Here is a 27,034-nt window from a genome sequence, read left to right on the forward strand (position 1 = left end):
CTTCTGATTAATTGACTGAGCTGATTAATTATTATGAGCAGCAATTCTATATAGTCAGGAAGAAAAATGGGTCACTTACATTTTTTTCTGATTAAATGTACATTTTAAAAGATTTTATTTTAATATTTGGACTTAATTATATCCACATAATCCCCTTTCAACTTTTCAAGAAAAAGGAATGCCACACATTACAAATATCCACTTGCACCCTTATCCTGCAAACTCAATGTATCCACAAGAAGGTTAATCGCCAGCGTAAGCAGACTGGTCCTACTGATAAATGAACTTTCTAGCAGCCTATCATTGAATGATATAGTCATTCATTTATTAAATATTTAGAATATAGCAGTGGTCAAACTGCAATAACTGCCTTGCAGATGCAATGGAAAACAGTCCCTGGTGCAAATAATTTAGAAGTTGAAAAAAACCCATGAAGAGTGAGGAAAAGGGGTCAGATGCACACACAAGCATTGTGGTCAATATTTGACACCTTCCCTAAATAGAAGCCATTCACTCAAAGGAGTAATAAGTGCAATGGCTAAGTCAGATCGTCCCTTTCTGTGATGGGCTAAAACGAAGACTCCTGAAACCACAAGGTTCTAATGAAGTCAGTGAGCCTATGAATGATTTCCAGAACCTGTATTAGCACATCCATTGTACCTGTACTAATACAGTTTATTTACTACTTGTAGTCTATAGTTAGGAAGGATTTTAATGGCAAAGATAGTGGCTTTGCAAACTAATCCTGTTGTTGACTTCTTACTCCAGCACCTGAGAGCCAAAAAATGTTTTAACTTAAGCAAAGATAATTAGAGCTGGGCTCCATTACTGTTCCATTTCTATCCAAAGAAGATAGAGCCCTCCATCAATTCCAGCTCCACTTTTAGACAGGAAGATGGCACTTCAGCTGTTTCAGTGGCATTTGGGGACATTTACATGGATTTTAGAATTCCATGCAAGTTTAAAAAATGGAAGACAACGATCCTCTCACCTTTTAGCCCATTAGACTAGTGGTTAGGACATTTGCCAGGGAGTGGAAGGCCCAGGTATTAGTCCCTCCATCCAGAGGTGTTTGAACCTATAGTCTTATCTTTCCCAACAAAATGGTCTAGCCAGTAAACCACAGAGTAGGATTTATCAACAGTGTTCTCCATCCCTCCTCTTTAAGTTGGCCCACTGAGCAACCAAGAGGGAAAGATATGTAGACCCAGAAGGAGAGCAAGCCAGGAGTGCATCTCAGTAAGATGGGTGCTTATGTAGCTAAAATTAGCCATATATGTATTACTTACCCACCTAAAGGGAGATGGATTTGGGCCCTGAAGTCTGCAGTGTATTTTTTTTTAAATCACATTAAATTGATGGGAAAAATACACAATCTGGCCTGCAGTTAGAACCTACAGCAGATTTAGTGATATGTGGAAAGATTAATTCTTCTATGCTGGTTATAACCTTAACTAGACAAGGCTATCACGGTTCCATAAAAAACCAACACAAATACCTGCCTAGTTCCTACTAGAAGCCTGGTTGCTACAGCTTCAAAAATGCTTGTCTCATCTACTGGAACTAAAGGAAGATCTGTTTTGTGTCAACTATGAGAGTTCGCCCTTTTATGCTTTCAAGCTATACCTAGCTAATCCAAAGTAATAGGTTCACAGCCATACCAAGTGCCCGATCCCACTAAAATCGATGGCAAAAACTGATCAATATCAATGGGATTAGGGCCGTGTTCACCACTTCCACTAAGATTCATGGAAGTAGGATTAGACCTCTGACTATCTGCAGCAAAATAGTAAATAATTGTTGAAGTGCAACATACTATATTCAAATGCAGACAATGTGTAATGTCTCAAGTGGATTTAATTTTATGGGACGTTTAAAAGGCAAAGTAGGAAGCCACTCTGGAAACAGAGGGAGATAAAGAAATAACGGGAAATCAAAATTAAAATGATACATGATAACAACTTGTAACTCTAAGCTAGCTTCATCTTTGCTTTCAAGGTAAACGTAACGATTGCCTTTCAAACCAATTTTCAAGCCAAATATATAGCTACTCTTCACTTAACATCATAGTTACGTTTTTGAAGAATGCGACTTTAAGCAAAACTATGTTAAACGAATCCAATTACATTACAGTAGTTACCTACTAGAAGGTGGCGGCCAAGCAATGTTATAACCAAACATAACACAACTTTAAATGAGTATGTTCTCTAGTAGATCAGCAACATAATAATGAAACAATGTTAACCGGGATGACGTTAAGCGAGGAGTACTTGTAGATGGAAACTAAAATTTGGGTTTTCTAGCGAAAGTTGCAGTTTTAAATCTGGGGAAGTCACTACATTGCTAGAACAACATGCAGTAAACAGTGCTCCAGAAGGCATATTAGTCTACGATACACATTTTGCACTAATTCTGCAAAAGCCAATGAAAGCCATATTCACGTTCTCAATGGCAGGACATGACCTCAATTGATACTTCACAACTTTTGTGTCACAGCCTTCAAAATCTTTGCCTGTTCTATCTCCTTCTCTGTCTGACCTGCCTATGCAGATTGTAAGATCTTCAGCATAGGAACTCTCTCATTGTATCTTTGTACAAGGCTTAGCACAATGGGGCTCTGTTTTCAGTTGTACCCTAGACACTACAGTAACAGCTTAATAATACTGTTCACTATCTCAACTACTTCATCGGTACTGAGGATCTGTAATATGACACACCACTAAGCACACTGTGGGACACTATTTTGTGCAGACAAGGACATTTAACTCAGTTTAAATTCTATGCAAAGGAAGAAAGAACAGGAGTTTCCTAAAAGGTGGAAGATGACAGAAAAATCTGCTGGACCCGTAGCCTTACAATGGCAAGGTAGATATGTATGACAATAAAGGAGTGGGCAATTTTAACTCATGCTCAATGAGGCACTTATGATCAAGCACTTCTAAGGGTCATTTTCTCACCAGCTACCCAAGCATAACACCCAAAGCAATGGCCAACAATTCAATGGTCTGTATGAGTAAGGGCTTCTAGTGGCCAACTATCTGTTTTACCACACCATGCAGACCCTCTTTGGTGATCTAGGCAAAACAATCTATGTCTAGTACGGCCAAGATAATAGACTTATCCTTGCTCTATTACTTTGAACTGGATATATTGTGGTGCTGGTGCTTTACTTAATTCTGGGAAAATGTTGTGTCCTTAAAAACCACTCACGTAGCACCATATTATGCATATATGGTTTCAGCCAACTGAAAGGTCCCCAGTGTCTCCCCTGGAAGATTTGTAAATGTATATAATGTAACAAGAATTAACTATAGTTTGAATCAGTCCTGCACACAAGACAGTACGTATTTAAGATGCATGCTAAATGCACACTATTCAATTACATACTAAAGAGCCTCATGACAAAAGTGCTACTTAATAAATCTTTTCAGTTATAGTCTATGACAGGTAAAGGTAGTTTCAGACAGTTGGATGCAAGGACATTGAAGAAAAAGTTAGTGACAGTGTCCCTTAATTCAAGTCTGCTTGGTCATTAATTTGCCATATAAATTCTAATTATTTTTCCTTCATAGCCACATTTAAAAAGAGAACATCCCTTGCTTTAAATATGAAATATGTTTGGTTGTTCTCTTTTTAATTATGGCTATGAAGAAAAAGTAATTAAAATTTACATGGCAGATTAATGACCAAACAGACTTCAGGTAAGGGACATTGTTGCTAACTTTTCCTTCAATTTCCTTGCAATTTTAACACTCTTTTATTCCAGTGGCACCCAACTGGCTGAAACTACCTTTACCTGTCATACACTACCACTTTTTGCCCATTTACACCTTTTTACAACAAATTAAGAAAAACCATAAATGTTTTTCCAGCCATAACTTTGTGCTACATGTGACAGAGTATACGGGACATCAAAATAACCACGTTATAACATGAATGCAAAAAGTACATCTGGAATAGAAAGTGAAATTAAACTGACAACAGTGGAATATACACACTGCAATAATATCAATGAGCTGCAATGTGGTATGTTTATCATTAGATAATCACACCCCTAGAGGATTAGAGGCACTCAGCTGAACCTTGTACCACATAACACACTTGGGGTGTCATTATCTCATGATAACCCTACTCCCTGTCAAGCCTTATTGCTTAATTAGGGGTTACAAAGGTGAATACAAGACTAAAAGAAATTGGATGAACAGTCTCTAAGTTGAATGATACCTTAATCAACTTAAATCTCACTGCTGAAAGATAAATGGTCAAATACGCATCAGTTACAGTGAGACTGTGCAGCATGGGTTAAAACTGATAAAGAGGAGACTAGAGAAATCTAGACATTGGCTTCTGACTTTTATTTGTCAGGCTCTGGAATCGTATGTGTTCAGTAATTCAAATAATGTTTTTAGACTATACTGTAGCATTTGTAAATAATAAGGAAACAAAATGCAATATTAAAGTTAAGCTTGGACCTTAAGAAACCTGCTCATCTGAAAGTAAAGCATTATAACCCAAATGGCAGGATTTAAGTATAACATCTGCGATCAACATCTAAGTTGCATACAATTTTAAGAAAACCACACTCAAGAGTACAAGCTTGCAGGTTTGTTTATTTTAATTGAAGTTTAGAAATAGGGAACTGTTTTAAAATATATAAAATAGAGGCTCTATGCACTACAGCTACCTTCAAATTGTCTGACTATTGTTCTTTTGTTCTGTTTTGTAAACAACTGCCATATTTGCAGATGGAGCACAGTCACAGATCTGGTACACTCGGAACTGCTTTCCAATTCACTGTGAAACATCAATTATCTTTATCAAATAACAGTATCTCATCTCAGTCCATTATCAAGATGGAGTCTTATTTTAGCTGGACTGCAGCCCTATCTGTATATCAAGGCTGGCCGCAGTGCCGGAGAGTGAGTGAAAGGCTGTGAAATAATCAATAATCATCATCAAATTGTGGTCGACAGGTTGTGAGGATGGAAGTTTTTGATGAAACCTCAACCTTTTTTGTGCAGATGATAAGGCTTAACCTTTGCAATACCTGATAACTACAACTCAGTCAGAGAAGCCCTGCATACGCTCAAAAGAGGCTTGACTGTTAAAAAAAAAAAAGAAAAGAAAAAAACCGCACACTGAAATACTCTGGTTTAAGTGGAATACTGACTTCATACCATCAAACACCTTTTCTTTACTGAACAAGTGGGAGGACAAAGAACTACGGTGAACATACTTCATAGTTTATTGTAAACATAGTACTGCATTCCAAGAATTCAGACCTCATACTGGTGTTGAAGCTACACAATAAAAGGTCAACACAGAAAGGACAATCTATGCATAACGAACAGAATTGGGAGAACAATGCCAAAGAGAGAGAGAGAGAAAAAAACAAAACTATCACAGTATTTAAATACTTTTGCCATGTTTTTGCCCCTTTTACACTTCTGCAATCATCTCTTGAAAAATACAATTGGGGAATGTGAACATTAGTCATATGCTCAAACACTAACAGCATGGGAATTTCAAATTGTCATGTGAAATTTTTTAACTTAGAAGAGTATTTGTATGTTTGTATAATTATGGAAAGTATACAGACTTGGTGACTTGTCAGGCCAATCACAATGATGCAAGATATTCACATATTTTAAATATTTACATTCAGTACAATAAAACAGTATAAGAAGAATGATTTCAACTGATGAATGCATTCAAAAGCAACTGTGAAGAATGAAAATGTAGTATTATGAATTATTTGCTCAGCTTAAAACAATTTGCAAATCATTTTATTAGACAGTTGTTTAGGTAAATAAACTAGAAAGCTATTATCAAGCACAACAGAATTCTTGGGAAGCTAGTAATAGCTACTTTTTAGAAACGAGGAAAATTAATGACAAACACTATTGAAATGCTAGTTTCACAGGTTTTTATTAAAATTAGAAGTTTCACCATAGCATTTCTAGACCAAAACAAACAATAACAACAAAAAAATCACCTATGAACTTTAAGAAAACAATTCTAAAATATTCCCTTTTGCTTTAGGTAAGGAGGGACATATTGGTGATCATCAATAAGCTATCCAAAGGCTTGATCTTACAAATGCTTAAATCACTGTCCTAAACTATACTGGGGTTTCTGCCCAAAGAGGATTCTCTGTTTACAAGAGACAATGGGTGACCTAGAGTTGCTCCTACACTCTGCATGAGAGTCGTAAGTTGGAGATACCTTCATCCAGAGCAGGGTTATTATGAGATAATGAAACTGATAATGCTTGAATGATCCCTAAGATCTATTGACAGCAGGCCCAGATTAAGTAACCCTTTAGGTTACCCTAACTTGTTCTGCAGACATCAGTCCAACATTAAGTTGCCCTGGCATCAAAACAAAAAAAGCCCAAAGCCACCTTGCTTTGTGACCTCCCTTCAGTGCTAGCCCTCTAGCACTTCTTAATTTCTGGGATCCGGATTATAAGCAAAATATACTCAATGTAAAAGCTGTACTTGGGATGATTGCTTGTTCAGTTGCTTTTAATTTGCAATGTGTAGCTGCAGTTTATTAGAATGTATCAAAATTAGATAGGTCAGTAGAGTATTAAGACGGATGACTTAAGGGAATGCTCTGCAGTGGCTTGAGTCCTTCCTGGAGGGGCACAAAAAAAAGTGTAGTAATAGAATCCTGCTCGTCTTCTACCAGACACAGCAAGGATTGATATTTTTTCTAGGCTTACTGAACATCCATATGCAATCAGTAGCAAACATGTTAAGTTGTCACAGTCCAAGGTAAAGTACTACCAGCCAAATCTATCTTTTATAACATGCTGTACAACCACTCTTAAATCAGCAGACTCAATGGTTGACACAGATAATCAGCTCAAAGGTGAAAAAAGCAGGTTGAAAATAAACCTAGCATAATGGAAGATATGTTCATTGGCAGAGGAAAGCACTTTGAAGAACTTCCAATCAAAAGAAAGTTTCCATTGGTCAGTCAGAAACCCACAACTGTATCAATCCTTGGTTTTGAGAGGTTTTTGAATTCCTGATAATATACAAACTACAAATAAAGCACTATTTTTTTAAACAATATGGGCAATTAATCATTAGAACAACTTACCAAGGGGTCACTAGAGTTTTTTTATATAGAAATTAGGCAGAGCAAAGTGGCAGTTTATGGAGATTAACTGGCTCAGGGAGGCATGAGCTTTTGTAGGCAAGCATGTCTCAAATTTCAGATTATTAACTCTATGCAGTCTGTATCAAAACTGAGTGCTTTGCTAAAATGTATGATCTATTTCAACACAGCTTTTTGATCTGAAGCAGGAATAAATTCAAGGAAGCCCTGTGGCCTCTTAGGCAGAATGACAGATTAGATCATCACAATGGTCTTTTCTAGAGTTTAAAAAGTCTACAAATGTGTTAAAAGAATCCATAGCCAATTTCTTTACCTAGGAGAGGAATCATATGTGACGGACGCCAATCAGATCACCCCTGAAAGTTGTGAAGATACCACATTGATAGACATGGTGCAAAGACCTCATGAGACTAGAAGAACCCAGATATGTCCTAGAATTTGAGGGTGTAGTATCTCAGACCGCTGGCACTTGGTCATTTAATTACACAATGGGATATGATTCCTAGGGGATCAGATCTCAGTGGTGCCTTTACTACTTGTCAGTGCAGAGGAAGCCTGGGATCCTGGGCTCCCCCGCCCTTACTAGCAAGTTGAAAGTTGAGTACCTGGGGATGGGGATCAACAACCAGCCCCAGGAATGTACTGGGGTTGGTTCAAGGCTCCAGTGCAGTCCAGGACTGAGACAATCAGCTGATTGTGGGTCCCCACTCCAGGACTTCACTGAAGCCAGTTTATGACTCCTGTGTGATCCTGGAGCAATGACCCAAAAATCAGCTGATTGTCAGTCCCAGACCTAGGACTACGCAGGAGTCTCAAACAGCCTCTGGTTGCACGTTCAATTTAAGGCACGGTAGAAACCAGCCACACGAATTGTATGCATTTAATTCACACACACAGACAATACATGGAAGGGTTACTGTTTACAGTGCGATTATTGTATTTACTGGGTCCTCTTAAAGCAATTTACTTTTTTTTGTTTTCTCATTCACAAGAACACATTAGTTTTATACCAAAGTAAACAATTAACTGAAAGGAGCAAAACATGAGTAAAATGTAAAAAAAAAAAGTATTTTTATAAAGGCGGCTGTATTTAATGAATGATACTATTGTCTGGCTATATAAATATTATTATTTTAAATAAAATTAGGTTTGGAGTTGCTTCTCTGCTGTAGCCTTAAACGCTATACAAAGTACAAATATTATACAATTACCTATTGGTAAACAAAAATAGTCCCTTTTACTATTTTCTGCAGTAATGGTCCAGAGCCCCTCTCATATGAAAACGAATACAATCATTACAAGAATGTATAAACATCAATTTCCTGGGAATGTATTTGGTAAATTTTAAAAGAAAGGTATAGCTAGTTAGCTTATGATAAACACATGTTTCAGATTTCTATTACACTTACTTTAGGACACATTACTAAAGTATGCATGATTTTGGAAGCTGCCTCAGATTAACATATTTATCACCTCTCCATGTCTTTCATTCTTATAAAATGGTCTTGATTAGACAAATGATTTCTATAGTAGTACTGCCACAGCCTCATGCACAATTACATTCTCATTTTCAACAATACAATGTAAAAGTTGTAAGTCCTCTTTCTTTAAATAAAATAAAATTTTATAGGGTGGTGCTGAACCTCGGTATATAGGGATCTGCTAAAACAGAGCACAAGACACAATCTTAAAATTGCTACAACACTTTACCCCATATACAATAAATGTTCTCCAGAAATGTAGCAGTTGTTCTAAGGCTAGATCAGTTGGCTTCCAGAGCTGAGTAGCAATAAGATAGTATGTTTTATTATGAGTGTCATGGAGACGGTGTGAAAAATCAAGAGCCACAGGCAGTAAGCGGCAATGGGTCAATAATGTTCACAGAGACATTGTGTAGATAATCAACAACAAGGCCCTAGGTTCTCTATGCACTGCAAACAGCTGAAGGGCAAATCAATACAGCCATGGGAAGGACACTGCCCTGTTCCATTTCCCACAGTACACTATTACCATTGTAGGAAAGCACCCTAAAAATGAAATTAATTAAAACTTTGTATATATCTAATATTAACATTGTGAACATAATATTTAAGTAAACATTTACTACATATAAATGTTTAAAAAACATTATCTTTTAATGTATAAAGAGTATTTCCACTCTATACATTTAAAAGTCTATTGAGCTAAGGGGAAACATAATGAAATAGATACTATATACATTGAATTATAAACAAAGACTAGAGAAAGATTTTATGTATGTGAAATACTTATGATGCGCCACAAAAGGGATCCAACTTGCCTCCTAATAGAAATAAGACGTTTAAAAAAAATGTGAAACAAGAAAATCTACATTTCACTGTAATTGATGAATTATATGGCTTAAATGCATAACATTTTATAAATTATGGGTCTAATATTTAATGACCAACTGTTTTTAAAGAACTGTATCGATAGATATCCATGTACAGTATACAATAACTAATGATTCAAAATAAGAGGAAAATAATGAAATGCAGATTATTGTTGCTTTGAGGCAATATTTTACAGGTAGTATTTGTAACTGACTCCTTGTTAAATATATGATACAGATATTGCAAATTTTTCAGTAAGAAACTATCACAAATAAATGTTGATTTATTACTTCTTGAGGAAAAGGTGATCCTTGACATCCATCACTGTATTAATCATTAGATGTAATTTCTGAGTTACTGTGTACAACCATCTTTCTCAAACATGAATAAAAATATGCTGGAAGGAAAAATTGAGTACATATAAAATAATTATTTTGTTTTTGATAATTCAAAGAAAATATCCCTCTGTGTTTCCTTCAATCAGACAATAAAATCCTGACTACCCTATTTTACCTACAGTACAGAAATACAGTAACTGCATTTAGCAGAATATATATGAAGGACAGATAGTTGTTCTACTGCTGCCCACTATGACCAAGTTTATTTAGAAAGCATATAAGAACAGCCAAACACACTCATGTTAAATCTTAACTGTAATTAAAGTAAATAAAAAGCCACAATAGTCGAGATCTTACTACCAGCTGGGATGTAAGGGTGCTTGTTGCTACAGCATGACTCTATATGGCATTCATTCCGAGTTATATTTTAATAGATGAAAAATATTCTAAGCTGCAGAATAACATGCTACTAGTCTATTTTCTTTATACCTTGGTCAGTGATAAACACCACAAAATTAAAAAAATAAACAGGATGTAAAAAGCTCTCATTCCTTAAGGTCTCTGGTATTTTCAGTCTTATAAAGATCCACACTGCCTAAATCAATGCTGCCCTGACATGCTGTATCCTAGCATGCTGCTGCCAAGAGAGACAGAGGGACTGAAACAGCTAATGTGTAAATTCTTTTAATTACCTGCAGTTTGCAAACAGTAAATACATCAACTGGTGAAACTTGTAATTGGAGCTCTGATACAGTCTAATATGACATTTTGAACTGTACACTTAGGCACCACTAATATCACTGAAGGCTGCTTTCCGTGCTTGCAAATTATATTGCATGATAACATCAGAGTGAATTGTCTCCAGGGATCACACAGTAGAAGTGGACCTTAAACTGGTCTCTACTACAAATTTTCTGCAAGAGTGTGGAAAGGGAAGTATGGCCTCTGCAGAATTATCCCCACCAGGGTCTCAGGATCCTGAAGGCACTCTACTATTGGTACTCTGCGGTGAATTTTCCTTCACACCTCCTCAGGCACCAGCAGGATGGCTAAACCTGGAGATGTTACTTGCTGAAGCAGCATCACTGTTCAGATTTCTTTGTGAAAATCTCAGAGTACGAAACAACAACTCATGCAGGATCCCACTCGCACCACCCACAAACCTGAAAGCAGTCATGCCATCTAAGTGGCTGAATCAGTCAAATCGCTACAGGAAGGAACACGTACAAGAGGTCTGCTGCCTCAGAGACCAAGGATTACCTTTTCACTCTCCTGGGAAACCTCTCTTTTTACTCTCTCCATAGGGCCCTAATCTTTCATTATAGAGAATGTTTTCATGACAACCCCATCTGATGAACCTCACAGAAAAATCAACTTCTGCAGAGGTCTAAGCAAAAAGGGGTAGTTTCCATTTAGTATTTGTAAGACACACAAGAAAGAAGTCTTGGAAACAGTGCACATCAGCCATTATAGCTTAAATGAATTACTGTCTCAGCTACTGATCTTAAAAATGCTCATTCGCTGCCTTGGGCACATCCAGACGAGCGCGGACATTCGGTTCCTCTGGGACAAGGAGCAGCGGTGCACCTTGTGCCACTGTTCCTTGTTCCTGGGGAACGTCGATGCCACGTGTGCTTTGGCTTATGGCAGGTTACCCTGGGGGTGGTAGGGGAGCCTGGAGCCAGCACTGGGCTGGCCCCAGCAGCCTTACCTGGGGTTCTGGGCCTTCCAGGGGCTGCAGCCATGGCAATCCTGCTGGGCAGAGCCTGGCTGGTAGCTGCAGCATGGCTCCAGGCAGCCTGACTCCACTTTTCAGCAGCACATGCTCCCCGAGCATGCGATGCTGCTTTTTTTTTTCCTGTGGGTTTTTCTGACCCCCTGGATATCCGGGGGTCAGAAAACCCCAAGGAAAAAAAACAAACTGAAGCAGATCATGCACAGGCAGCATGTCCTTGCAGCGCGGAGAACGCCTGACTGTGCAGTATGTGGCACTGCAGACGTGTTTATGGTGCCACATACCACACTTGTCTGGATGCGCTCCTTGAGTTTGTCCCTTCAAGGAACAGGCTATCTAGAGAGGTTAGGGAGTCTCCGTCCTCAGAAGTTTTTAAGAACAGATTAGACAAACATGTCTGGATGGTTTGGGCAGAGATGATTCTGCCTTAAGCAGGGGGGTAGACTAGATGGCCTAATTCCTTTCTGGCCTTACTTTTCTATGATTCTTTCTACAAGCTATCGCAGAGGGAGCAGGTATGCCACAAATTAGCCTTGCACCCTCTCTGAATGCCACTCTGATTGTCTTCTTTTGCCCAACCTGCTGATCTAGTTTCTGCAGTTACTCTGTGGTCACTGACCAGTCTCCTCCTGTTTTCTGTTTCCTGCCCTTTGCTCCCTGCCTAATCTCATGCTGTGCTTTTAGCTTTCTGCCCTATCTGTTGCTGTGCTGCCTGCCTCCTCCCTGACCTGCCGTGTGCCACACAACAGGGGCCTGTACTACTTGTGGCACTCATGCCACAGGTTACATTCTACCCCCCCCCCCAAATTTATCATATTCCAAACCTTGCAGAGATTTTTAAGCAACCAAGAAAGAAATAATACCACCATGACCATGTTATTAGTTTGTTAAAATTGTACAATCTAGAACTCTTCCTTGTAATTAGTTACAAAAAGGAGCTGCCTATTTAGTGTGCAAGTAATCAAATGTACTGACATATGCAGGCAAGAACTTGCATTCCTTTCAGGAGGTAATCAAAACAGTTGTTACAGAAAGATAACATTAATCGACTGCCTAAAGTTAAATGGCCTAATTTACAGAAGCGCTGAGCATGCGGACCTCCTACTAAATTTAATTTAACGAGAGAATCATGCCACCTATTTAGATGTGTGCACTTGAGTGCCTGATTTTAAGCCTCCAATTCTGAAAAATCTTTACCTTTAGATAGAAAAAGAAGTCATACTCTGCTCAGATGTTACCATTAGTTCCAACTTCAGGTCTTTGTGAAGCTTAAAGCAATGTCTCTTTAGAGATAGTAAATGTACCCTGATGTCACAAGCTCTTGCACTGAACTTCACATTGTTGCTTTATAACTTTCACAAGTACCGTCATTGTTATGTGTAGCTTAGAACATCACAGCTGCTCTGTATGGGACTCTTCTAAAGCCAATTATGGTCAATAAATGGACTTGCACTGACTGCAATGGATTTGCATTACAACTATGATGGAAACATAGATGGCTTTCTTCCACCTATTAATCTATGAAGAGATCAGACACAGCTCTGCCATTCTTCTGGGTGAAATGCTGATGGCATTGGAGGGGATAGCAAAACACCCACTAATTTCAATAAGGCCAGGATTTTATCGATGCGTCTTTAAGGTGACTGAACAGTAAGGCTTGAGGGAGGTTATTGGTGGAATGCCTCAACAGTCAGCCTTGGGGCCGATTTTGTTTATGATTTCCATTAGTGGCTTTAGAACAAAATTAGAAGCATGCTGATAAAACTTATGAGAAGAAAGCTCATGTCACAAAATAGGAGGCGTTACCAGTTCAGAGGAAGGGGAAGATCAGGATCTCTTATGGGAAGAACTGAATGACCTTGAAAAGTAGTAACAGAAATGTGATTTAATTCAGTTGCACAAAGTAAAAGGCTGGGTACTTTGAGACTATTAAGAATGTTTGCTACAAGTTGGGGGCTCGTTATTGGGAAACAAATAAGGAGGAAAAAGAACTGAATGTATTAGCTAATCACAAGGTGCCTATGAACCACAATAAGAATATAAGCACCATAACTACTATAACTGGGTCAGACCAATGGTCCATCTAGCATCCTATCTCTGACTGCGGCAGGAGCTTTAGGGCAGTGATGGCCAGCCTGTGGCACATATGCCGCTGTATGGGGCATGTGGCATGCTGGACAGGAAACAGGCATCACAGTGGCAGATAGGGCAGTTAAAAGTACAGGAGTTCAGGCAGGGAGCATAGGGCAAGAAGCAGAAAGCAGAGCACCAAATCAGGCAGGAATTGGAGAGCAGAATGCCCATCAGGCAGGAGAAGGAGACTGGAGTGGTACTCAGGAAGGGTGTGGGGCTAATTTGTGGCATACTAGTAGTGAAAGAAGTGAGCAGTGGCTTTCACTGCTTTACAGGGAAGACTATCTGTCTATAGACTACACAGGCAGGTCTAGTCTAATCCATCCTCTGTCACACCCTCCTTGGCATCTACTGGGGTGGCACAGCCATGTATCATTTTTAAAATGTAAGGCATTTTTAAAATGTATGCTGATGCCATTGTACAAGGCAGACCTTGTAAGATATCATCTGCAATACTGTCGTTTTGGTCACCCATGTTCAAGAAAGAAAAATTCAAACCGGAACAGGGGAAGAAAATGGCTACTAGGAGTATCAGGGAAATGGCGAGCCCATCTTAAGGTAAGGAGACTAAAACAGTTCAGTTTATTCAACTTTGTAAAAATGAAGGCAGAGAAGGGATCTGACTGTTGACTGTAAATACCTCAGAGGGTAAAATACCTGGGAAGGCACATACTTCCCAGGACTATGGTTGTATAAGAAAAAAATATTATAAATATTAGAAGCTGGTTTCTAACCATCAGGGCAGTGAAATTCTGGAATAATCTTCCAGTGGGAGGAGAGGAGGAAAAAATCCTAAGTACTTTTTAGATGAAGCATGGTCAATTCATGGAAAGGATTATATGGTGCGTTGCCTGCAACAGCAGAGGACTGGATATGATGAGCCAGGAGGCTCCTATATTCCTATTGGTATACCTCTATATAGACACACTTGCAACATGGCATAAAAGCATGTCTTTTTTTTGCCTCATTAATGCATGCATCTTAGTGATCATAGGAGAGTAGGGCTGGAAGGGAACTCATGAGGTCATCCAGGTCATCTAATGCTTGACCACCCTTATAGTCAAAAAGTTCCTTCTAATCTTCACCCTAAATTTCCTCTGATGTACCTTTGGATCACTGCTTCTAGTCCTGTCCCTTACAGTCATAGAGAAAGGCCTACCTCCATCCTCTCTATAGACTTTAATCAATGCTCCCCCTACCCCCTCTGGTTTTCTTTTCTCCAGACTAAATAACCCTATTTCTTTCGGCCTTTTCCTAGACTGAAAGTCACGTTTCTTAGGCTTCTAATAATTTTTGTCATTTTCCACTAGACTCTTTCCAATTTATCCAATCTTAGCGATGGGCGTAAATCCCAAAAGCTTGCAAAAAAACAACTAAACACCTCCCCACTTTTTATTTAACAATAAAGGTCCGACAGGGCATTGGTATAAACTGGCAAAACTTTTCTGTGCAGAGAAAACCAATACTTTCAATGATGTCAAAACAAGCAGCAACTGCAAATTCAGTGCAGGCTCTGGCTTTAGTGAAAATGGATGAATCTATGAATCCATGGCACAAAGAAACTTTTTACCTTTACATGGTAGAAATTTATCCCTGGCCATTTTCCCAACCAAATAATTTTTGATACCATATTAGTAGTGATTGTTCAAGGAATGGCAAATGGCATCTGCACTAAAGTCTAGCACTTTATAGAATACTGAGAAGTACCTAAAAATGTCACTGTGTGATAAAATAGTCAAATGTTGCTACAACCATTACAACTCCCAGATAAGTTGTCAGAATTTAGATGTACTTTTGGTCTTCTGCTGTTAAAATTGCATCTCAATGTTAAAATTTATGTGAGCTTAATTCTTGAAGTTTGAGTATCTCTCAATTAGGGACAAGGATAAGTGTTTATTTCTACTGGTAAGAATTTCAGAGAAATGACTGCTGAAATTCTTACTGCTAGAAAAATAGCCCAGGAGCTAGAGTATATACGTGTTCTAGCTTCCTGGCTGGAGAGCTACACAGGCAAGCCCTTCAGCCTTGGGTCACCTCTGCCCTAGAAAACTCCATTAATTGACAGCCTGTCCCCTCCCTTGAGTGGGACAGGGTACGCTGTCAATAACCAACCCCCCTGGCTTTTAAATCCCAGCTATTTGGGCTGCACGTGGGGTGATTTAAAGCCAGAGATGTGGAGAAGCAGAGCTGGGGAGAACTTCCCTGACCCTGATTTCCAGCTCCCTGGCTTTTAAATCACTGCATGTGCTATGAACTTGCACCTCCAGCTAGGTAGCAAATGTAGCATTTAAAAGCCTGAGGGGCTGGGAACCATTTTAATTAGATGGGGAGGAGGGAGATCTTGCTCATAGGAATTGATCCAAATTTCTTGTGGAAGAGCCCATTCTCTTCTGCAAGAAACCCTCTGAACAGCTGTCCGCTCTCCTGTGATAGAAGAAATCCTAAATGTAAAGCCTGTTCCTTGCCTAAGTATTCAGTATTGCTCAAAGACTTGTCTATATTTCTTAATTCAATAAAAAGAAAGCAATGAGAGCCTTTTTGTCAGTATGTAACTAACAGAACCCTTAATCTAGAATAATATAAATTTATTATAAGGCAGCTCTTCTATTTGCCTTCCTAGGAAGACTTTTCTGTCCTTCCTCATTTTCTGAATCTGGCATCATAGGATCTGAATATGGGTATATTTCAGAACAACCTATTTCAGAACCAAAATACCTTGTACATTACTAAATTAGTAAAATTAAAGAGAAACTTGGAAGGTTTATTTATAAAATAATCTCCTTTGCCTCTGATTTACCATCTGCAGTGTCTGCACCAGGAAACGGCTGGGTTTGGAGCATGCCTACTAAGATGGGTGGATGGGGAGGCCTTGGGCCCATATTTGTTGATATACATTGCCACCACAGCGTGGGCAACCTCTAAGGGTGCGTCTAGATTTTGCGGTTGTGCGGTATGTGATGTTGCAAACAAGTTTGCAGCGCCACATACTGTACGGTCCAGTGTTCTCTGTGCTGCAAGGGTGTGCTGCCCCGGGTTTTTTGACCCCTGGATATCCACGGGTCCAAAAAAAAAAAAAATCTCCCCAAAAACCCACAACAAAAAACAAAACAAACAGGAAAAAAACTGTTGAAAAAAACCCGGAGCAACGCACACTTGGCTAGTGTGCACTGCTGAAAAGCTGTGCCGGGCCGCCCAGAGCCATGCTTTGCTGCCAGCCAGGCTCTGTGCAGCAGAATTGCCATGGCTGTAGCCCCAGGAGGCCCTCAGGATCTCAGGTAAGGCTGCTGCGGCCAACCCAGTGCTGGCCCCAGCCAACTCTAACCCACCTGGGGCAACTTGCCACATGCCAAAGCGCATGTGGCACCAGTGTACCACCGCTACTTGTCCCTGGGGAACCAAATGTTAACACACATCTAGACATGCCCTAAATGTCTCATCTCCTGCATTTCTTAGAGGCTGCCTCTCTCCAACTGTTGTCCTGCATCCACTTTTCCCCATTTTTCTACCTTATAAACTAGGCTATTATGTTATTTGTAGTAAAATTATCACTAGTAGGAAAACTGAAAGACTGGATTAGAATTGATCAAGACATTTTTTGGCAATTCATTTTTAACATTTTTTCTAATGGAAAAAGGCAGATTCAACAAAGCCAAAACTTTCTACAGAAATTGATCTGTTTCAAAAAGACCTTCATGAGAAAGATTTCTTATATCTAGGATAGAATTTATAGCAAGAGTGGGGAGGAGGGGAAAAATAATAAAAAATATCAAAGCAGCCTGATGTAACAAATTGGATGTCCTGGTAAAAAAGATCTCTTTCTTTTTAATTCTTGTAGATAGGAAGATGTCTATCTGTCTGTCCTGTTTGAGAAATGTTTCAAAAGGTTTTGTTCCAGTGAAGAATCAAAGAAAAATCAAAACCTCAAAAACTTTTTCATTCAACTAAATTCTTGTTTTCCAGCTAGGACTAATTTGGTTTCTATAATTACTGAGCAGCTTTCTAGCAGCAAATGTGGGCGAGAAGTAATTCAGAAGGATCAGAATCTAAATAAGAAGCTTGGAACTGACAGACGGCTATTCCCTGTCCCCCCCATCAAGATCATATTTGTGATTCATTAAATTCTTTTATAGTATTATCAAAATGATTTTAAAATGGTATATAACCTTAATCACTTTGGAGGTCTCTCTCAGACAACTGGAATTTATCTGCCACTTTACATGACTGTCTACAGTCTTAAGGACAGTGAAGAAAACAGTGCCCTAAACATTCCAATAGAGGATTAAATTAACCTATACCATTATTCAAACAAGTCATTGAAACAAATTTGGATTTAGTTCCAGTAATTTAATATAATAAAATGTCAACTAGCAATAACAAGAGGGCATTTATGGATAAATGACTTGCAAACATTAGCCAGAGACAATCTCTTTCAATATAGCCAGTGGTTATTATTCAGAATGCATTTTAAAAGGACTAGGTGAAAAAAGCAGCAAGATAAGATTATTTAGCATGTCGGCTAAACCAAGGGCAAACCAAGCCAGAGGGAAGATTTTCATTGCAGATTCAACCACACATACATGTAGCTGTAAGCACTTAGCCATCCTGTCTATCAGCACCTCTGGCCTTTAACCATTTAGGACTGGCAGACTGTATAAAATGTTATATGACACATTTTGGAACTTACTGTTCAGATATACTGCCTGGAATAAGAGCGTTAGGTCAGGAATGACAATGTGTGTGTTTACCCAGGAGACATTTTAGGAAATAAATTTAAAATTAAAAACATAAGAATTCAAAGTCTAACAGCTAAATCAAAGAATAAATTGAATTGTCATTCTCCTTATTCCATAAGAACATACAGATATAGCGAAGTGTAAAAGGCACAAAATACATAAAGACTAGTCACAGGAATGAGATTCCAAGGTTTGGGGGCTATCTGGTATTTGTACACTCACTCACTTATTGAGATTAAGTACACAGCAAAGGTGTCATGGTAGTGTTTCTGAATGGACACAGAGAATGATTCTCAATACACAGGTGTGCAGTGACCTTGGTGGCTGAATGGCTGGAAGGAAAGGGATACCAACATACACCTAACCTTGGCAAAAAAGGTCAAGAAGAATGTAAACAGATGTCACCTTTGTACTGCCACGAATATTTTTATGGTGGCACAAAAGACCAAGTGAATAGACATCCACGTCCTTTGTCACACCATAAATGCCCCACATTTGTGGATAAAACATAGGTGGTATGGATTTGTTCTGCTATTTTCTGGCAGATGTCCATTTTCTTTAAGGAGGGAGAGCGCAGGTAGCCTGGAGCTACCCATGCTCATCACCCAGGGCTTCAGGGGTATGGTCCTGAATGCGCCAGGCATTTCTACAGCCCGGGCATGCAGGATGGGGCTCCTAAAGCTCTGGAAATGCCTGCCTGGGTTTCCCCCACTTGCAGAGGTACACACTAGGTCAGATCTCTCCCTGCACCACGTGGCTATTTGTAAAAGAAATTTGGTGATCTCGTATAAAACTACCACAGCTGAAAACCACAAGAGCAATATCAGCTGGAAAAGTCAAAGCTGAGAAGAAAGAAGGAACTGTTCTTTCAGGACAGAGTTGCTCCTGCGCTAGCTTGGGGAAATGTAAAGTACCACTGTATTGCCAGGGGAAATGTAAAATATCACAGGTATTGCTGTACCTGTTCTACGAATAAATAGAGGCCATAAAAGCCAGGCAATCATAAGCGTCATTATATTCATGTAAAAATTAGAGAAAGCAAATAACCACAAAACAGATGCAATATGTACAGTATGTAGTTCTCCATTTATAGTTAAGCTTCAAGTTTTGGAATTCTACTGGGACTTTTATATTACAAATAAGAGTGAATATTAGCAATTCCATTTTTCTGAAAAAAATATATCAAAATATAAACTATTTTGACAGAGATTTTGAAAGTGGCTGAAATAAAAAAAAGACATGGAAATATAAATATCATCCCAAATCATAACTTGTTTGACTATGTAATATTATTGTGGGTTAATGTCACATTTTATTTAATATTAGAAAATGTAATATACCTGAAAAATAGGCATAATACGGTTTTATGGAGGGACACGGTAGAAAAATAACCCATACATTATGCTGGTAACTAGAAAAACATAAAAATCAGGATTAAACAAGAGATTTCTTTGACAACAGTTCTGTAAGAAGTATCACAAAACTGAGTTTCTGTTATTAACCCATCTATGGCAGCAATTCAGTTCCAGTGAATGAAGACAGTAGGGCTCTATATACTTTGAGTCCTTCATTAAACTATTGATCCCCTTAGCATTATCCATAATGTTCCAGCAGCTCAGCGTGTCAACTGGTGCTGTGCTAGTCTCTCTTTCCTTTCAATAACTTCCACATTTTATGGGGAGGAAGTCACAATGATTTATTTACCTGACATTTTCCAGTCCGGATGTCGTAGAGGGCTACTGAACCATGGCGAGCTCCCACTGCTATTCTGTGACTCCGCTCATAATAGCTGACCATGTAGAACCTGAATGGAACATTGCAATAAGTAACAGGTGAGATCTGACCTGCTTGCTAAAATTAATTTACCATACATTTTGTTAATTAATATTAGTGCTTGTATGCAGATTAATTTAAGAAATCATTCATTCCTAGTCTTCAGCATACACTGCATTTTCTAAGTAAAAACAACCAGACTCTGAATAAATACATCAACGTAGCAGATGTCTAGTTCAGATCTTATCTCAGAACATGAGAGATTTTTGTCAAGGTGTTAGCCTGCTCTATCATTTCATAATATTTGAATATACTTAGTGATTTTATCGTTACAATAAAATAATGAAGACTGACAACTTCAGAACATAGAATGGTTAAGTAGGAGACTGTCTGCACCGAACAATTTCAAATTTTGTCTTTTTAACTGCAGAATGGAAAGCAAGGATGATAAAATGCGAAGAAAAAATATCTGCCACCTAATGGCAGCTTCCTCACATTAGAGACAATGAATCACAAATGGTATTAAGGGCAATAACATTCCTCCCGCTAAAGAGGAAGTGAGAAGTATGTGATACTACTTAATATCACATGATGATACTTTGATCTGATGTTCATGCACTGCATAATTTAAAATAAAGTCACTTTCAAAGCTGAAAAAATTATTACTCCTTTAACATGAAATACAATGTCAGATTCTTATTCCAAATACAATTCCTTTGGACTTTCAGACTTTTCTGATAAAACACAGGTCAAATCTCTGTAAAGTAAAAGTGTTCACTATTATATTCCCAATAGTTAAATCACACTCTAGCAAATTCTATAGGAAACTGCTAAAATAATTTTGTAAAAATATGATGTTGAACATACTTATGGCTTAAACAACAACACCAACAGTATTTTATATTGATATATCACCTTTCTTCTTAAAGGATCTCTGAGTGCTAAACAGCTGCACAAATAGAATCATGCACTCATTTTAGTGGGGCTAGATGGCAGTCTGGGAGGAAAACAGCAAAAAATATGCTGAAAAAAAAGGAAATTGCTAGGTTTGATGAAGGACAATGGGATAATAGGAATGGAAAGTCTGGAGTACAGTTGTGTATTTGGGTTTGAAAGGTAAGGAAATAAACTCAGAGCCAGATCTTCAGGGCTAACCCCATTGCACAGTCTTTAATCCAGGACAGAGAAGATAAACCTGAACCTTATTTGCCATTCACCATCTGCACAATTATCCATTGTTTTGTGTCAGCTGTAAGAAAGCTATACATAAAGTCACTATAAATATAAATGCACATGGCTGCATTCCTATTAACTAGTCTATTTGAAAAATAAAACATTTCCTGGCATCCAAAGTCCTAGGAGCCCTGAATACGTGTCACACAAGGCTCCAACTGTCTACAGACCTGGGCCAAGTACAGATGTTCAGTTTTTACCAGTAGAAACCAAAAGTGTACAGGTGTTCAGGCTCTTTCTCCCATAGCAAAAATAGCTGCTCTGGGAGAAAAATAACCTGGCAAAAACAAGGGTCAAAATGTTTTTTAGCAGCTGCCAACTTCCATTTTCTAGGCAGGGGAGAAGGCCGTCTGTCAACAGTCTCCCATAAAGGGTGCGGGTGACCCAAGAAGCAACCCTCTAGTGCCCTCTGACGGGGGAGCCCGTCTGCGAAGCTCCCCAGCCATGGGGTCAGAGGAATGTTTTTCTTTCAATTGAATGAATATCTATACGCAGCAACAGCCATCATTTAAATTTTCCAGGTATCTGGCACTCCAAAAGCAAGCGTCTCCCATCAGGTCTTTCCCTAAGTGAGGAGCTGTGATCCATAGAAAAGCAGAGATTAATGACATCAGTCACAGTCCTCTACCATTACCCGCTTTGGGTCACTAGACCGAGACCAACAACACTAATAATATTCTATTTACTCATTTACAAGATGAGTTCCCTCCACCCCACATTGAACACAGGTAAAAAGAGCCTCTTGCCTGGCAGGCAGCTGCTGTTGCTCCAGCTCAGGCTTTGGCCCCTACCCTGGGTAGGGGCTGAAGCTGTACTGCTGCCTGTCCCTTGTCATGTCTGCACACCCTACCTCACTCCCTCAACCTTTACACCTCCACCCATCTCTTCCCCTTGCTCTGTGCTGGCGGGCTCCATCCTTGCTGCAGTCTGGGACATGGAGCATGGCTCCAGTCCAGCCCTGAAATACCTGTGCCCATGCTCCATGCCCCAGGCTATAGCAGGGATGAAGTTTTCTAGAGCAGAGTAAGGGCAAGGAGAGGATGTGGAGATGGGGGGGGGGGGAGGGAGGTAGGGGGTGGTGGCTGTAGGGTGGCAGGCAAGAATGGGGGGACAGGGAAGAAGTGGCACAGGAAGAAGATGGGAAGGGGGCAGGGGCTTGAGGCTGCAGGAGGGCAGACACAAGGGGAAGAAAGTGGGGGGATCATGCTGCAGATTCAAACTGCTTGCCCTCCCCATCAAATCTAGACATTTTCCATGTTTATAACCTAATTACTGGGAAGTCGTATTAAATTCAGGGTTGTCTTAGATTTGGGCCAATACAGTGATATGCAAGAGGTAAGCATTTTTGTGGGTGATATCTTTTATCGGACCAATCACATGGTTGGGAGAGCTTTACACATGGTTTTGGGTACAAGGCACCCTTCTTGTTCACGCTGGGACAAATACTCAATAAAGGGTACCGTGTACTCAGAAGCTCATTTCTCATATTTTTGGACCATCAAGGCTACAACATCACTGCAACACTACCACTGATACCAACACAAATTTTGAGGCCCTAGCTTCTCATAGTTTCCCTTAAAACCGTTGCTTCCCACTGCACAATATTAATACCCCTGCTCAAGTGCAGTGTACAGCTGAAACAGAGAAAAAAATATCAAGATTAGTCAAGGAAGGGAAATTATTTTCCTACTCCAAACATGACATGCACTGCCAACAACATAACACGAGAGCATAATGAGCTGTTACATTTGTTATTCCATACCTTAACTTTTACCTTTTGTCTTGTCAATATAGAACTGTACACTTCATGAGGTATGTGGGGAGGAGAGGGAAAGAAGAGTAGGAAAACATTTCACTGGCTGGGAACATTTCCAGTCTGGGTACCAAAAGCCTCTTACTCCCTTTCCCTAACACTAGCTCTGTCAATCAGTTTAACTTTGGGGTTTTCAGACCCATCAGTCTGAGCTGGCACTGAGGCAATTCTGACTCCTTATCAATGGGAAAAAAGGATATTTGGAAACACTGACACAGCGATTTGTAAAGAGTAGGAAGCAAGAGCCTCACAGAGGCAAGGACCCATATTCTGGGCAAGGTCACTAATAATGTTACGGGCAAAGTGATGTTCTAAATGTCTAGAAGACATAAATATGAAATAAGGTACAAAGGCTGGATGATGCGAATAAGGTAAGGGAGAACTTAACTAAAAGCATTTTATATTAGCCATGTCAAAGTTTGATCACCTGTGTTTAAAAAACTATTTGTTCCAGGTGTACATTAAGTGGAGTTCTGTAAGGCTGCTCTACACAATCAATAAACTTGAGATTTATATTTATTCTTACAGAAAAAATATACATGGAGATAAACAAGTGGCATCTGATGATTAAAAAAAAAATCTGAGAAATCTGAACTTTTTATGCCCTTTAATTTCTACTGCACTGCCACATGGGTGTAATGCACAACTTTACAATCCACATCTTGGTGAGAAGATTTTTTAAAGACGAGAACAATGTACAATACTGTACCAAAGCATACAGCATTCTACTGGATTTTAAGTGCATGTTTAGATAAAGAGAGCTGAGTCAGCCCTCTTACTTGAAAAGAAGAATCAATCACTCTATAGAACAGCAACTTACTTTAAAAAATCCTCTGTGGAGAAGAGATATTTCATTTTCAACTTTGTAAGTGTTTTTTAAAATAAAAATATAATCGGTTTCTATTCAAGATCTTGACTATTATGGCCTTCCTCTTCACATTTAGTTTCTTTCACAAATATCTAGTCTTCTCAAATTTTCTTCTGAAAACCAACATGCTTCTCTGTTACTCTGATACTTATTGAGCAAGCCTCTGACCATTTTAAGAGAGAGATGCAAGTTATAAATATTAATTTTTTAAAAATATACACACTTAAATAAACATATTTCCTGTATGTTTTTCTATACTTCTGGTGTCCCTGGGCTGGAGCTGCTAGTGCTGCCAATGCTACTGCATGGCTGGGGCAGTGCGAGGGCTGGGGGGACAGGCAGGAGGTTGAGACTTGCAGAGGGGGCAGGCAGAGAAGATGGGCAGGCACGAGGGAATGCAAGTGCCAGGGGGTGAAGTGCAGCATAGGCATGGGGACAAGCACCAGGAGAGGTGGCTGAGGGTGCAGGGCACCAGGATGTGCAAGCCCCGGGGGCAGAGGGGCAGGTGTGGGGGAGCAGAAATGACACGTGGTTGAGGGACAGGGTCAAGGGGTGGGCAGTAGGCCTCTTGCCTCTCCCCGCTGCTTGCTCTCACCACTGCCTGCCCCTTTGCCACTGCTTTCCCACTGTAGCTGTGGGGGGAAGCATTAAAGACAAGCACCCTGATATGAGATGCTATATATGAAAAATGTATACATTTGTTATAATTATCCATGTACCTAATAAAAGTCATCTTGGATTCAGGTAAATATGGTGAATTTGGGATTCATTATGTAACTTTAGTCTGCCTCTGCTGGGATAAGTGCTTGTAGTCCCTGTTCATAACTCCTTCCCACATAACCAGGAGTCTATATGCTGCAGGGGATATAGGAGAATAGCTGATGTGGACCTTTATAACCATCTACCTTGCAGAGTGGAAGGGGACAGCATACATTTATTGTGATGTGCAGTAACTTTACTGTGTTCTTGGCAGGAGTTATATTAAGCTACAGCAAAAGCAGATTTGGTGGCACTGCTTCCATTTATATCCATAACATTATGGAATAAAAAAGGCACCCTCGTTTTTTCTAGTCAAAATTATTTACAAACAAATGAAATGCACTATTTCTCAGAAAATGTTTCACATACATGAACTTACTGACAGTGGCTGGCAATAGCAGTAAAAATGTACATTGCTGTAATTCACATCCAAATAGTGTTACAGCCATGTTGTTTACTAAACACTGAACTATTTTGTACAAGCTGAAGATGATTATAATCACATTATAAGTTTCTTAGATTCCAACAAGTCAGACATCCCAACAATCATGGTCCTACCATTGTGTATTGTCATTAAATCTCATACACCCCTTTAGCAGTTATTATTTATCATCTGTACTGTAATCAAGTTGAAAGGCTCTATTACCCATCTGGAATCAGGAACTCATTGTACTCGGCACTTTACACAATCAGACAAGTTATTTTAAGACAAGGTGTAACAACTGAATGGGAAAAATTGGGAGGAAAAAGGCAAGAGAAATAGGGACTGTATTTTCTTATACACAACATGAATTTTCCCCCCCAAAAATCATTTCTTCAATCAGTGTGTGTATTAAGTGGGGAAGCTGATTATCTGCTCAGGATAGAAACACCCTGCTTTGATTTCTGCCCTACAGTGCAGCAGCTGTGGAATTACTAATCCAGGCAGCTGAGGGAGTCAGTTGATTTAATAGTTCATTGTTCTTCACTCCACAGGTATTTATCGTCTCTCCTTTTTAATGGTCTTGATGTTCCACTAATCAAGCTAACATTTCTTAGGATAATGCTACTGCTTGCCAGCTGCTCCTACTCTCTCCTCATATATCAAAGCCCTGGAGACTCTTTAGCTCTTTTCAAAGGCAAAGATTCAGCTATGGAGAGGAGTCTTCAGCAGAAACTAGGGTTTCAGCTTTAGTTAAGCAGGAAAGGGAGAGTGAGTCAGCTGAATATTAGTCTCTGTCCCTGCTCTATGTGGCCATAACCCTGGAAAAATCTTTTTTCTTTATTCTGCCTTTCAAAAACAAGGTATGGATTATATTCCAGGCATGTTGTATGCAAGAAAATATGGTAAATGAATCTACACAGGGTAGCTATGCATGCAACTTGATAGTCTAACACTTAGAGAATTTATATAAACAAATTAAACAGATCAGCAATACGCAGCAACTTTCTACGCAGCCTCTAATGATTGACAGTGTCACATGGGTAGCACAGTGGGATTGGGTACTGTTGAATATTTGAAAGGAAGCAACAAGCAGCAATAGATTCTGCATAAATCTAACATATTCAGTCACTATGCAGGGAGGGTAGTCTATCTGATCCTTGTCTCAGTGAAGAATTAGTTTAACAAAAAAAAGTATCGGAGCTGGAGAAACTAGATACTGATTTCATAATATCTCTATTTGGCCAATGCACATTTTTAACTTATGAATCTTCTCCTGGTCACATTCAGAGTACAAAACACTGGCTGCTTAAGCATACATAAAGAAGAGTGCTGGGGGAGTTGTGGAGAAAAGCAGATGCAAATCAAACAGGATCCTGCTACATTGTGATATTTATTGCCACTTTCAGTTGTTAAAATTCTTCAAAGACTTGAAAAAAATATACTTGGATAAATCTTAGCTCCTCCTCTATGGTTGGTAAAAACTCTCACTCTCCTCTGTTGTCAGAAGCTGTCAAAAAAACCAGAAAGATCAAGGAGCCCTGTGGCTTCTCCAGGATCGAGGCCTCCGAGAGAAATCCTGAGGGGAATGTGGAAGACTTGGCTTCTTTGCTACAGGGCAAGTTAAGATGGATATTTAGCATTAAAACACAGCAGATAAGACTAAAATATTTGTTATGAAGGCTCAGGCTTCATTGGACTCTAGTGATATGGGTTCAGGGAGCACAGGGCAGAGAATTGAAGATCAGC

The 27,034-nt window shown here is 39.3% G+C and overlaps 1 protein-coding gene across 3 annotated transcripts in view; it reads right to left on the reverse strand.

Annotated features, from left to right (window-relative positions):
* WDR7 (WD repeat domain 7) overlaps positions 1-27,034 on the reverse strand; it is a 320,960-nt gene that overhangs the window by 32,507 nt on the left and 261,419 nt on the right. For all 3 annotated transcript variants that reach the window (XM_019496018.2, XM_006272610.4, XM_019496017.2), the window contains exon 25: positions 20,123-20,222. In XM_019496018.2, the coding sequence (XP_019351563.1) occupies positions 20,123-20,222 (100 nt within the window). The remainder of the gene's footprint in view (positions 1-20,122; positions 20,223-27,034) is intronic.

Source organism: Alligator mississippiensis, chromosome 3 (genome assembly GCF_030867095.1).
Source record: "Alligator mississippiensis isolate rAllMis1 chromosome 3, rAllMis1, whole genome shotgun sequence".
NCBI classification, from domain to species: Eukaryota; Metazoa; Chordata; order Crocodylia; family Alligatoridae; genus Alligator; species Alligator mississippiensis.